At 43.5% G+C, this 14,466-nt stretch overlaps 1 protein-coding gene across 1 annotated transcript in view; it reads left to right on the top strand.

The window, feature by feature from the left end:
* ARFGEF1 (ARF guanine nucleotide exchange factor 1) overlaps positions 1-14,466 on the top strand; it is a 1,029,389-nt gene that overhangs the window by 574,141 nt on the left and 440,782 nt on the right. The window contains exon 10 of the mRNA XM_086918014.1: positions 10,350-10,584. Coding sequence (XP_086774140.1) covers positions 10,350-10,584 — 235 coding nt within the window. The remainder of the gene's footprint in view (positions 1-10,349; positions 10,585-14,466) is intronic.

The following is a 14,466-nucleotide window of genomic DNA, read 5'->3' as shown; positions in this document are numbered from 1 at the left end:
GCAGTTCCCGCCGGAACTCGAGCGACAGAGATCGACGAGATCAAGCTTGCCTGCCTTCTACCTGCCCGATCCACAGTCCCTGCAGAGCTGAGACCCGTGGAGGCGACCGGAAGCGTGGGGCACGCCATCTTGAAAAGGCCACGAGACGCTGACCGTGCGGCCCACGAGTGACCCTCGAAGCTGTACACCGGGGTTTGAGAAGCCCCAGCCCCGAGCTCCACTTGCACCAAAGCTCACCCCTCCACACTCGCTGAGTGCTGCGTGGGGCCCTTCTGCTTGTGTGCGCTCGACGCGTTGGCCCGGTCACTTGCCAGCTGGCTTGTGGCCCCTGTGCCGACGAACTTTGAAATCCGACTTGCTTTTCTGGTTGCTCCAGATCTGCACCAGCTCCTGTGAAAAGGAGCACCCACTCTGACCCTCCCGGTTCGAGTGATAAGCAATCTCCCGGTTCCGCGTGGATTGCTTTTGCCAAGTGCTGTTTGCTACAATCTTCAAGCCGACGGTGCTGACGGCGAGAGCCTACGTGGGACAGATCGTGACCCGCTCCTGGACGTCGCAGATGCCCCAGAGCCCACGTGACAGCGGAGAGAAGCCTATCGACAACTGCCTGATTGCGCCCGACATTGCCTGGTTCCGTCCTGGTTCCACCCTGGTCACTGCTGAGTGACCCAGACTCTGTCCCCTCTGCTTTCAGGTACTTTTCTACATCGATCCACCCTTGGATCGCACCGGACACTTCTGCTTCACAGCGCCTGCAGCTGCAACAGCTCCAAGCACCCAGAACCTGCGTGACAGAACCCGACGCCACTTCGACCCTGTGCAGCCACGGCCTGTGGGTGAGGTAACTTTGCAACGCCGGTGTCTTTACACTGGTACACACCTCTAGGGTCTGTGTCTAAAGTTTTGTGTTCCTAGGTTCAGCGGAAGTATCTTTTTATTCACCTTAATTGACTTTTACGCACCATTGACAGTGCATTGGTGCGCGCCGCACTTTCCGTGCTGCACCCGTCTCCTGTGGGCTACTCCCGACTTCTTCATTGCTTGTCCTGACTGCTCCCAGCGAATCTCTAGGCCCTAGGCCTAACCATTGTTCGTAAAGTGTTACTTATACCACTTTTTTAATATATGGTCTGAGTGGCCACCCGCCCTCATCCATAATTGTGCAACTTTATATGTGTAACAGTGCTTTTGATTTAACGCTTGTGCCCCTTTCCTCATAAAGAGTACTGGGGAGTAATTTAGAAATAAATACATATATTTTTATAATATATACTTGTGTGGTGTCCTTTCATTTGATTACAGGATTGTATGTGGTAAAACAGCTCGCTTAACACGACCTCTTAAGTTAAGCCTTTAAGGCTGCTTGGTCCATGCTACCACTAGGATAGCTTGTCTACAAGGTTGACTTACAACCTGACATCTTTGGGGTTTGTTTGGACTGATACCAAGTGGTTCCAGAATTGGAAACACTACATATCAGGCCAACTTCTCACAGATATCTACTGCCATTACCTTTTGCCATGCACAAGCAGGACGACCGTTGCAAGCAGCTCCTAGAGCGCATTCTACAAGAGCAATGTCATCATCTAAGGCCTTATTTGCTGGAGTCCCTCTTCAGCAGATCTGCCGGGCGGCTACTTGGGCCAGTGGCCATGCATTTACCAGACATTATTGTCTGGAGGCAACCAGCGAGACAGATACTTCTGTGGGTCGAGCAGTTCTACGGAATCTTTTCAACTAAGGTGAGCCTCTGTTTCCCACCTCCTTTTACTGCTGTCAGACGCTTCATATGTTCTGTTTTACACATGCTTACATGATTGCACTCTGCTATGCTTAAAATCATATGTGTATTTTCAGTTTGCACTGTTATATGACTTATATGCTGATAAGCTTGACATCTATTGGCGTCTGCCTAGCACTGATATGTACTGCTAGCTACTCTGATTCAGGCATGTGAATCTATGAAAGACAGCCCTAATACTGGAGAAGAACAATAGTTACTTACCTGTAATTTGTGGTTCTCCAGTATTGGTGTCTTTCATAGATTCACATGCAACCCGCCCACCTCCCATCAGAGGCTTTTAGGCTATATTGGTTTACCTTCACTCCTTGCGAGAAAATCTGAGAGCCTGAGCATCTGGGGAGAACCTTCTGGTGGGTGCTGGCGCCTGATTGGCTGTAGTTTGGACTATACAAAATGACTAGATTAGTCATAGGTGTGGAAGTTTTTTCTACTGTAGCTTTGGCTACTTTACTTCCTGGTTTGTTTTTATTGGTATTTACTATATATTTATGGCATATTATTGCTTTTTTATGTACCGTGGGACTCCCACTCCGACGACGGGGAATGATTCAGGCATGTGAATCTATGAAAGACACCAATACTGGAGAACCACAGATTACAGGTAAGTAACTATTGTTCTTCTCCCACCATGACTAGCTGTTCTTATTTGTTACCACTAATGGCCTGGGGAGGTGGAGGGTAGTACGACCGCTGTTTGGGTTTGTCCCATGACACTATTTCATACTCAAGTTTACTGCCATCAATGTTATGGTGTAATGTGAATTGCTTGATAAAATATGAAAACCATCTCAACCCCCCCCCCCCCTCCACTCCCCTGTAACCCCCCCCCCCCCCCCCACCCCCCCAGAAAATACCCTGAACTATATAACTGCAATATTTCCCATACAAGATACCACTGAGAAACATACCACCTTGTTGGCTAGGGTGAATTCAATGCTGGAGCGGTTGGATCATCGACACTTATCTCTCTATGGGAGATCTAATGTATTGAAAATGCTGGTATTGCCAGCATTTTTATATATGTTCAGAACAATTCCCTGTTTTACGTTTTAAGAGATTGGAGAGGATTTGCTCTAGATTCCTATGGGGGTATAGCCGACAGAGAAGGGCTTATAAGAAAATGGTGCTTCCAAAAGATCGCGGTGGCTGGGGTATCCCAGATTTTATGCTGTTCTATTGGGCAGCGATGACACGGTATATAAGTCCCTTGGTATTTGGTGATCGTGCAGAAATTTTACCTTGTCATAGTCCATCAATATATGAGTTTGGGTTGGGTGATGAGACTAACAAATGTTTAGTCAAAATTATAGAACCAAGCTATTTTAAGAAAACTAAATTCAAAGTTCTTAGAGCAGCATATTCTGTTTGGAGGCAAGTCGAGCACAAATTAGGTGTCTCAAAGCTTAATGCTTATCCCCCATTTTCAGCTCCTGGGCTTCTCCCATTAATTTTTCGTGATCAGGTGGCCCACAGATGGGGATCAAAGGGAATTCACTGCCTAGGTGACCTATGTGAAAATGGCCAACTTGTATCATTTGTTGACATGCAATTGAAGTATGAACTAGCTAAACAGGAGTTCTTCAAATATCTTTAAATCCGTAGTTTCCTAATTAAACAAGGGCCTGGATACGGATATCAGTTTGTTAAGATCGTGTTTATTAAAAAAATGAAGAGAAAAACACCTATAGGTCAATATTGTACTCCTTTATTAGAGATATTCCCTGATGATTTAGATCTGTGTCAAGGGAAGTGGGGAAGAAAATTGGGGGTTGAGGGGGTTAACATGAGGGATTGTTTAGGGCTTGCTAATCAAGTTTTGATGACGGGGAGGATGCTCACTCAGCACTATATGGCCCTCTATGAGCTGTACTATACCCCAAGCAAGATCTCTAAATGGGGGACATCCGCGGGTGTCAATTGAAATAGATGTGGCCTTTTTGCGGCTGATTCAATCCATATGTTTTAACGGGGGAATTGGTTTTGATTGGGGTGGGGTCTGACATCTTAGCACACACAAGATCACGAGCCAACACATCTTTCTTGTTTATCTGTTTGGCAGTGGTACAGGCTTGTATAACTAAGGATTAGATTCATCCTGACCCCCCGACTTTTTTGAGTTGGCGCTCAAGGCTATTAGCCATGTATAACCTAGAATTTTCAATATATAAAACCAAAGGTATAAGGAAGAGAGCAATGGGAGCTAAGATCTGGTCTCCCATAACTGAATGGATTTAGGTGTAATTTGGTTTGGTTACATGCTGCTCTGGTCAAGTCATGAATAGAAAGTGGATGAAATTTCTGTTTTGTATGTTTTCCTATTTGGGTTTCATTGATTTATATGAGATATGCTTCAACTCTATTCCGTTATATGTTTGCTGTGTTTAGTTCTGTATCATAACCTTTTTGCAAGATGTATGTGTCTATCCTTACAAAAAAGGGGAAAAATTCATTTTTTTTTTTTTTTAAAGAGAAACATAACACCTAAGTATATTGAGACTCTCACTTAAAAGTTGCATAACTTCATAATTTGTTCAAACGCTAATCTATACTTTCAGAGGGAGTCTTGAACTCCCCACACTGAGAAGTCCCTGTGGAGCACTATGCTCCCCGACCTCCATAACTAAAGAGTAATCTGCTTTGCCACCCTAGGTCAGTCAGTAAGATCTGCTAATGTCTGATCAGGGCTATCCCTGTAACACGTTACTCATACCCTTACCTCTGTGTCCTGCGCCAGTGTTTCATGTCTCTCTTTGTAGATCCCTGAACTATTCAAATATCATCCTTCTGCCATAGTTTCAGAAAATGTAAAAACACCTGTTGCCTTCCCTACAGTGTTATGGTGATTTTCATTTAAAACAGGATAACTACGAAAGTAAGTCCAGAATCCACATAATCTTCAATCAGAGTGTGCCCTGAAGAAAATCCCTTGGTTCCCCTGGCTTGCCTGATCTGAGCCCAGCATGTTTCATATATCCACAACCTTCAACAAGTCCAATGCGTTGAGCTCCCTGGCGGTCCCTGGAGACAGCAAAGTGTGACCTTCTACAGTGTCCAGTGTGCGATCTTATTGCACCTCAACCCAAGACTCTTCCAGGCCTGTTGATATGCCCCACTTTCCACCATTCTGCTAGGCTTTGTTCTACTCCTCATCTCGCGGGTATTCGTACTAGTGTCATGATGCACTCCAATTCTGTGTCTGCTCTCTAACCTGTCCAATACTTATCATGGTGCATAAATAAATACGGCTGCCCTCCTTTCACCACTCTCAGCTTTGCTTGAAACAGGCGCATGTTTTTTTTTTTTTTTTTTACTTAATTTATTAAGTTTTGACTGGTATACACAGATGATATGACAGAGAGACTGTAAAAAGCACGTATATCTGTGTTTTGAGCATGTAAATTCAATAAATGAGATAGGCAACAAAGAATGAACTATAACAAAAACCAACAGGAGGCATCATACACATCACAAAGTGTTAATAGTACCGACAATGGGCTAGTTCACCAGAGATCTTTAGCATAACAATAACATTTGCCAGATTAAATAACTGCGGTTCCGCCTTGGGGGGTCAGCCAATGTCATATCAGAACAGCCGCCCAGAAGAGGCAGAGCAGGGAGGGCCTGCGTGTAATATGTGTTCGATGACTGTGGATCCAGAACAGCAGTTCGGTTAGGGGAAGTTGAGTCGACCTCCTGAAGTGTTTGTAGCCAATTTAAAAAGGGGGCCCATATATCCTTAGGTCGTGAGGCAGCGGGCATTAACTCCCAATAAGTTGACAATTACGTGAGGTTAAATGTGACGTCTTGGATCCAGGCCTTAGTTGGGGCACCTTTTGATCTACCCAATGAATGGACACAAGAGGAGTAATGCATGTAGTTTCGGCCTTAGTGTCTTTAACATACCCCAGCAACCCCATGAGTAGCTGCGGTTCACCGAAACCCCTAGTATTGCATGAATGATGTGGAAGATAACCACCCAAAAGACAGCTATAGGTGGACAGAGCAAGGACATGTGGGTTCCTCAACCGCCAAATGTCTGTCAATCTCCCGTCCTGTGATATCTTGTTTAGTGCAGCACAAGAGTTGGGGTGCGCAAGGAGCCCCTCCTGTCCAAGAAATCGCTCAGTGTTGAAGTAAAGTCGCCTCCCCATATTATTGTGTCGCAGCCTAGCAGTTGACTCTTGGCCCATGCATTTCGAATACATTTGGGGCAATCAGTATTCGGCCCATAAACCACTGCAATCGTTAGCTTCATTCCCCCCCCCCAACAAACAAAAGAATATGACAAATCTGCCCTCCGGGTTTAACTGCGAGTCAAACGTTCTCCAGTCAATACCCTGTTGAATCAGAATGGTCACTCCCCTCGCATAGTTGGAGTAAATTATGCACCCAGCGCTTGTGGTGTAGTCTCAGGTGAGTTGTGCTATTTAAGTGGGTCTCCTGTAGTAGACATAGATCTATATGGTTCTGCTGAGATATGAATGAACCATTCTACAAGCATTCAGGCCACAAAAGTTCCAAGTTAAGAATCTAAAGGTACTCATTCCCACCCGAGTGTTATGTCCATGGTAAATGTGAGTGGCTCAAAGAAAGGCGGGAATATGGCAAGTGGTTCGAGCAGTGACCCATGGGGCTGAACCCTCCCTCGCATTCCCCAGTGAGGGTTGTTAGGCATGCGGTAGTGATCATCAGTATATAAATGGATATACATCGTTCTCCTGTCTAACTCCCCAACTGTAACCTCCCCTTCCCACCCCCAACCCACACCAACCCCCCATTGTGGTTGTGTGATACCCCCAAACCACCCCCCACAGAACAATTCAACAACATGACCCAGGCTAGGGCCTGGTGTTAAAATGCGGGAGGTCTCCCTGGAGGCATGGGGTCCCCGGCATACAGCCCTGCCCAGAGGTGGGGTGGCTGAGAAGGATGCAGAGCACCAGCAAAGCGAAAATATCAGATATACAGCTCCCACGAAATGAGCAAGATAGATAAGACTAAACCTTAGCAGAATTCTAAGCACAGTATGACTCTGAATCAACATAAGTTTGGTGGCAATCAGCTATTGAGAACACAAATACCGGCACTGGTTGCAGACGCTCAGTCATCGTCACTAAGGTGCTCCTCTGGACTTCGATTGTCTTTAGATTTGGCAGTCCGTCGTCATCCGCACACATCCTTAGCAAATTTCATCGCTGACTTTGCATCAGTGAAAAAATGAGCGGTGCCGTCATGAGTGACTTTCAATTTGGCGGGATACAGTAGAGCATTTGGCACTTCGCAGATAGGAGCAGGCGCTTAACTGGCACAAATTCACACCATGCAGCTTGAACGGCAGGCGGGAAATCCAGAAAATATGAGTTATTGTTACCTTTATCTTGAATAGATCCACGTTTTCTGGCCAAACACAGGACCGCATCCTGGTCTCGATAGTTCAGCAGCCGGGCAAGGATCGGGCGAGGAATAGATCCTACTGGCGGCCTAGGCGTTAAGATGCGATGGGGCGCTTGACAATGAAAGCCACCGATAGATCAGGCCCAAACTGGTCTTTCAAGAAGTCCTAAATGTAAGTTTCCATTTTAGAGATGGCTGTCGTATCCGGAATGGCCAATATGCAAATATTATTGCGCTGCAACCTGGCTTCCAAATCATCATTTTTGGCCCTTATCAGAATTAATACCTTGTCCATTTGCAATAGCTGCTCTTTGGTCTCGACCTGGAAGCCTTGCGCATCCGAGAAACGATTTTCAAGCTGGTCCAGCCTAGTTTCATGGGTATCCACCTGTTTCTTGACCTGGTCGAGCTGAGAAGTAAGCAAGTCTAGCTTGCTATTGATGGTCTTCAGGCTGGATCTCATTTCCAGCAAGAAGCATAAAGATCCTCTCCGATCTCATCCAGGGGCACCGTGGAGGGATTGTCGCCTTCTCCCTCAGTTCCAGAGTCTGTCTGCACTTGTGAGTCATTTATTCTCAAAGGATAATTTGGATTGTTTAGCACCGATTTCCCCCATAACTGCGGATGTCTGTGGCGCTAGACACATTGCACAATTATACAGCCTGAGGCATGGTGCGTAACCTGACAACAGCCCCAACCGTAGCAGTTTTGAAAGCAGTGGCAACAGCCCCCCCCCCCCCAAGGAAGATGCACCAGCTTCCTGGGAAAACATTAGCAGCTAATATCAAGTGAGGCTGATAATGTTAATAGGGACATTCACCAAATAGATACCCAGGGTCCCTGTCTCTGTCAGCAAGTGCACCCAATAGTGTTGGTAGCAATCATCTCTAGCACTGGCGCAGGTCACTAAGTCCTCAGGCAGGCAGTGCCCACAGGTAGTCTTACCAGGTGTCAGAAAGAGACAGGCCAACCTTTAGCAGAGCAGGCAGGCACGCTCACAGGCCTCGTAGGAGGACCGCAATCTTCACTGTCTCGCGTTCAGCTCAGGCCTCCCGCTCAGGGTACCAGCAAACCCACAGCCATTCAGAGGCCCAAAAGTACCGGGCGCAAGGGGACAAACAGCGCAGCAAGTGTCTCTACTGTAGCTTTTACACGCAGCGCTGCCCGAGTCAGTCCAGGGGAGAGGCAAGCATCCGCTTCTGAGACCGCTTCAGGTGCGCCCCGCTCCCCAGCCGACCCATGTACCTCCTCACAGCTTTGAGCTACGATCCCGAGTGGGGTTGCACAGACCATCGCAGGCAGCACATCTGCAAAGACAGTCACCGCTTTGCCGCTGGTCAGCCCCAACTTTCGCTGCGTTGTTTCTCTTGCGGCAGCTCGCAGTTCGTTACAGCAGCACCCTGTTCGGCTATTCAGCATGGCCCAGAGGATTCATAGGGGGCTCTTCCTCATCGCCAATGACATTGATCTCTGCCCCCGGGATTCAATTGCAGTTCGACTCCGCACCAGTGTCACGGCAGCTTCACAGCCCTCTTTGCGCCGTACCAGGCCTGACTCAGTGCGTGTCTATCATGGCGGCCTGGAGCTGATACCCTTTCAAAGAGGCATCGTTTTGTTCACCATCACTTCAGGAAGAGGTTTAGTGTTGTTTAGAGCATTGCTGGTTTGTTTTATGCATGGATCTTGAAAGGATGGTATCTCGGCAGGCAGAGCGCACTCAAAGATCGGCCATCTTGCTGGTTGGGGAGACCACGCCCCCCAACAGAAGCATGTTTCAAATAGTAAGTGCTCACAGTTTCTACATCACAGCTTATCAATATATATTTTAAAGGACTTTTTGATTGAGAAGGTTTTCCATGCTCTGTTTTACCATACAATGGTATTCAATTATGCTGATAAGAAGTACATTTTTTATTGAAGTGTGTGCTATCGCACACATAAAATGCTTTCACTATCATCCAACGACCAATGGCAGGGTAGAACACTTTAATTATTCCCTCAAGAAGGGCATTCGGCTGTCAAGAGAGAACTGTTTCGATTGGAAGTGTGTCCTTAAGAGCATGTGGTTTCCTACAGGCTCTCTCCCAATGCGACCACTGACAAGATGCCATTCGAGCTGTTTAGTGGGCATCGCCCACACTCCAAACTTGTACCTAGCTGGATGTCTTGGTGGAAGGTATGGTTACTTGTGTTTGAGCAGGATACATGGAGGCAGAAGGAGATAGAAAGGTCAAAAACAGAAAAACCTGCTTTGATGAAAGGAATCGAGTATGTAAAATCTTGTTGGGTGTTGGGGATTAGGTCAGAGCACCTTTTGGGGAATTACCATGGTACAATTAGGATAACCTTGAGAGGTGGTTAAGATTTTCGACTGTGCCATAAAAACTATTGAAGGTTGCAGCTGAAATTTAAGTAGTGTCTCTGTATGCAAGAAGGGTTGTGTGTTTGACAACTCTTGTATCCCAGGTGTGTCCTTGTATGAAGGGCTAAAGTAGGGTGAGGGTGGTGGTGGTTCTACCAAGGTTTGCAGGTAAAGAGCAAACAAATTCGGAAAAAAACCTGCATATCTCAAGGAATATGTGGTATAATCTTTTTAAGCTGCATGTATGTTTCAGTGCAACTAGTTTACCTTTATATTACTCATTCATTGATTGTTCCTTATTTCATCTTATCGTGTTATAGTTCTGTGTGTTTGTTACGAGAGAAGATGTATAGTTTCTCCACCACTGCATCTACCCATGTAGATGTATAGTATCTCAACCACTGCATCTACGCTGCAGATACTCTTGGAACTTGTTGGCGTCACCCTGCTTGTGTGTGGCAGGGTGACGTTTGGGATGTTGGTAGGTGAGGCAGAATAAAGTTCTCTTATACAATCCTGCATGGCTCCTGCAATCTTTTACATATAATTTGTGTTTTAATGCCATTGTTAAAAAAATCTTCAATAAAAGAAGTTAAAAATGTTATGCCACTTTAAGTTTTGTTTAATTTGTAGCTGGGAAAACATACTAGTTTAATTTCCCTGTTTTCTCTTTGACATTTTGCATTAACATTTGAACTTTCTACTTTACTGAAAAGATTATGGTCAGTAAAATCTGAATTGCAAAGTTGCAAGTGTACTTATGATCTGAGTGTTACTGTTTCATTCTAGGTCCCACGAGTTGAGGTCAAAGGTTATTTCCTTGCAGTTGCTTCTGTCCATTCTGCAGAACGCAGGACCAGTTTTCAAGACAAATGAGATGTTTATCAATGCTATTAAGCAGTATCTGTGTGTTGCACTGTCAAAGAATGGAGTTTCATCTGTTCCAGAAGTTTTTGAACTCTCTCTTTCAATCTTCTTAACCTTGCTGTCCAACTTCAAGACACATCTAAAGATGCAAATTGAGGTAGGTGACGCAGTTAAAAAATTCACAGGTGTGTTTTTAGTCACGGTTTCATCTTATATTCCTTTCTCATATTTTCAAGTACTATCTACCTACACTTTATAAACGTGGTCTACCAATGAAGAAAAATGGTTGTGCAAGCACTATATTTCTGGCATGTCTAGCAGAATATGGATCTGCTACAGGTTGAAAAACTGTTTGACCTAGGGTTGCAGCTGCTTTCTCACCTTTCAGTCTAATTTCTTGCATAAATGACAAATGTGTTTCCCTGTAAAGGCTTTAAGCCACATTAGTTGTGGTTCTAGCTGCCCAACCTTTGTCAGAGCAGATAATCTGTGTGCAGTAGTGAACTGCCTCAAGTGTTTACGCCTTTCTCATATAACTGTGCTTCTTTACTGAATTCAGTGTTAGGTATCCTTACATGTCATTTATTCTTTTCAACAACTTTTCAAATGCATCACTGTGATATGAATCCAAGACCTGAACATATATCCTCAATTGCTGTAATCTCACATCTACTTTCAAAGAAAGTTGATTAGTCAGATCACTTCCCATTGCTCTTTGACATTGTGCTCATGAGCAAATAAGATACACCAGCCACAATCTGGAGCGATAGCGGTGATAAAAAAATTACAAGAACATTACTAAAGAAGCATTGAGTACCTTTCTCTTTCCACAATTTGGCAACCTCAACTTACATACCGACATTAACACATCCCTAAATAATTACATGAAAAGGTTAGAAAACTTTGAGGATAAACTGGCTGCAAAAAAAAGGAAATACCCCAAGAAACTTGCCTATTAAGTCATAGTTCAATGAAAAACTCCATAAGCTCAAAGCTGTAGCTAAACATCTAGAAAAGAAACTGAAAATGAAAAAGACAGCCAGAATTAAACTGCAATTGAAAAGTAAAATGTAAACCAGAAATATAAAATGAGAAAGCAGTGTACGTTCAAAAGCAAATTGGCACTCTCTCTGAATCCTCAGAAAACGGTATTCAAATCCATCAACAAGAACACTTCAGATCCTAAACCGAAGGTCACCACCCCTTCTAAGAATAAAAAGCAACACGTTCTTAAGATTATTTTTGGAGAAAATCGGAAATAAACTCAATCCTTCTATGTCTGCATATACTACCTATTTACTGAAAAAAAACACATGGAGCTTATTCAAGGTATTTCAATTAGATGATCAAACTAAAGTAATCAAACTATTGTGGCTAGCATTCTACTTGGATGACCTAGTACCTGCTAAACTAATAAAAAGCAATTTCCTCCTTCTAGCACCATATTGAGTGCTCTGATAAACATGTACAACAAGGCTTCTATCCAGTCTAGCCTCAAGATTTTAAAAAACTCAACGCTGATCCAAAAACCCTCGACAACTACAGACAAGTTACTAACTTACCGTTGTTAGGCAAAGCCTTTAGGAAAAGTGTAGTCTCCCCACTAAACAAATACTTTAATCATAACTTTTATTTCCCTTTCACAAATGGGATTTACAGGAGGGCAAGATGCAGAAACGTTCAGTAATAATCTTGGATGGTATTCTGAAAATACTTTACAATGGAGGTTTGCCTGTTAATTCTACTAGACTTGTCAGATGATTTTGGCACAATTAGTTATTAAGCTTTCTTAAATACACTAGTAAACAGAATGGGACTAAAATAGTAAGTACTCAGTTGTTTAAAAACATTTCTAATTGGTCACTCCAACCTAGTTAAATTTGGAGCACTCAAATCGAAAATATGAAAAGCTGTTTGCGGCCCCCAAAAGGGTCCATCCTTTGACCAGTCCTTATTTACTTCCACATGGAACCTCTTGGGCTACTTATGTAAACTCGAACATCAAATGGGGTACTAATTCACAAATGACACACATTGGTATTTAAAAATATCCTCTCTAAAGGAAATCACAACTCTCAAAAGAAGCTTTCGTTCCCCAAGATCGAAAGAGGGGGGATAGGACCAGAGCATTGAGGGCTCTAGAATCCAAACATATCATTCCATCTGCAAACCAGAGCCTCTCTAGGCCTCCGCATAGACAAGTAACTATGGGCTCATTTGGAATTATGTTGTAGGATCACATTAAACCTTACTGCTCCTGGCTTTCTCTTACTGATCTTCTTTTAGAGATAGAACACCCTGTAGAGTAGTTCATTTCCCAACAATTATGTTTATCATTCCAATCTGGGCCCCAGTTTTCTTCGCCTATTCCGTTCTACAGGTTTTCCCATTCAGGGGGCAATTGTGGTAACCTGTCAGTACCCCAAGTGGTTTAAAAAACAGCAATCCACTCATGATAAAAAGAGAGAGGAAACTAACCTTTTTCATAAGCCGACTTTTTAATATTAACTTTTCTTAGGATACATTTTTACATTAAAAGCTTAAATATTTATCAGATTTTTTAACTATGAAATGTGTTTTTAACCACTTATCAATTGTGTATATGTGTATGTTTATATAATAATGGAGTACTGATCTTGTATTGACTTGCTCATGTCTGAAACAGGTTTAAAGATGGCCACAATGTATTCTACATTGAGTAGTAACTTTATCAAGTCATCTTCTATTTTCATGTTTTTAATTCACGTAATGCACGTTTTCACTTTATAATGGTGTCTCACACTTGGTTTCACTTACATTACCGAAACGTGTCTGTCAATGAGAGGTGTTGGAGGGGGGAGGGGGGGTAGGGGGGGGTGTTGGGGGTTAGCACGATTAAAATGACATCTTAAGCAAGGACCTGCGAGTGCTCTACTCTTGACGGTTTGAATGTGTGGATATATATCCTGAGATCCTAGAAAAAAATAGGACTTTTCTTTTAGATTCCATTTGATAAACAAGAAAAAGGGACAATGGAGACCTAATCTTGAGCTCTGGGAGATGTCATCAGTGATGTCATGAATGAATGTCATAGAACATGTAATGAGTGATTCAATATGAATGATGTCATACAACATGTCATGAGTGATGCAATATGAGTTTTTTTCAAAGTATTAATGTTGTCACTGACATCTTCACCTATCTGTAAAGTTACTTTAACCTTTTTTTTCCCAGTGAATATACATATATAATTATATATTAAAGCCAGCATTACCAATCCTGTAAAATTATTCACTGTGTCCACAAAATGTTTTAAAAATATTATATAAGAGGGAAGGATAGAGACATCGTGACCCCCTAGATCCGGAGAGACCCCCACAGAGGCTAAGATTTCTTTTTTTTTAAACATTACCCCCACACATTAGGAACCATTGCGGCCCTCCCATGCAATATTGCTGGGCTCCTTTGGTAATCACTGCGCAGGCTTCATCTCTATGTTACTGTAGAACTGTGCAAGCTTCCACACCACTAGGGGGTTGAATTTTTTGTGGTGAATACCACTGTACCTGCAAATTAAAGAAAAAACATTTTTTGATGGCTGCCTGCAGAGGCTGAGGCGCAGGCTGTACCGGTGGGGCTTGGCCAGCTGCAGTACGGCTGGACGCAAGGTTTGGTCACAAGACAGGCCCTGCAGCCAACTTCCGTTGTGTCCGACTGAATGCCGTGCACAGCATGGTAGTTGGTTTAATATGACGAAAGAAATGCAGAAATTTACTGAAAGACTCAACGGTTAAAGACGTTAAAGTTTGGTAAAGTAATAAGCTTTTACCTTACGTTAAAAAAAAAAGGAAATTACTGAAAAAAGCCAAGAATAAAGGGACTTAGTTACGTATGGTAAGAAGATCTTGCCTTATATACAAAAACCTACAAATCATCAATGATACATTTTAGCATGCCATGAGTAATGTAATATGTGAGGAGCGCCTGGCGGAATGCAACCTATTGTTAGCTCATAAACTACCTTGAGAATTTTTGTATTTAAAGACTGTTTTTTTTATTT

The sequence above is a fragment of the Lissotriton vulgaris genome, chromosome 4_1, assembly GCF_964263255.1.
Source record: "Lissotriton vulgaris chromosome 4_1, aLisVul1.2, whole genome shotgun sequence".
NCBI lineage: Eukaryota > Metazoa > Chordata > Amphibia > Caudata > Salamandridae > Lissotriton > Lissotriton vulgaris.
The sequence above is the reverse complement of the archived record's forward strand: the minus strand, read 5'-3'. Positions and strand labels throughout refer to the sequence as shown.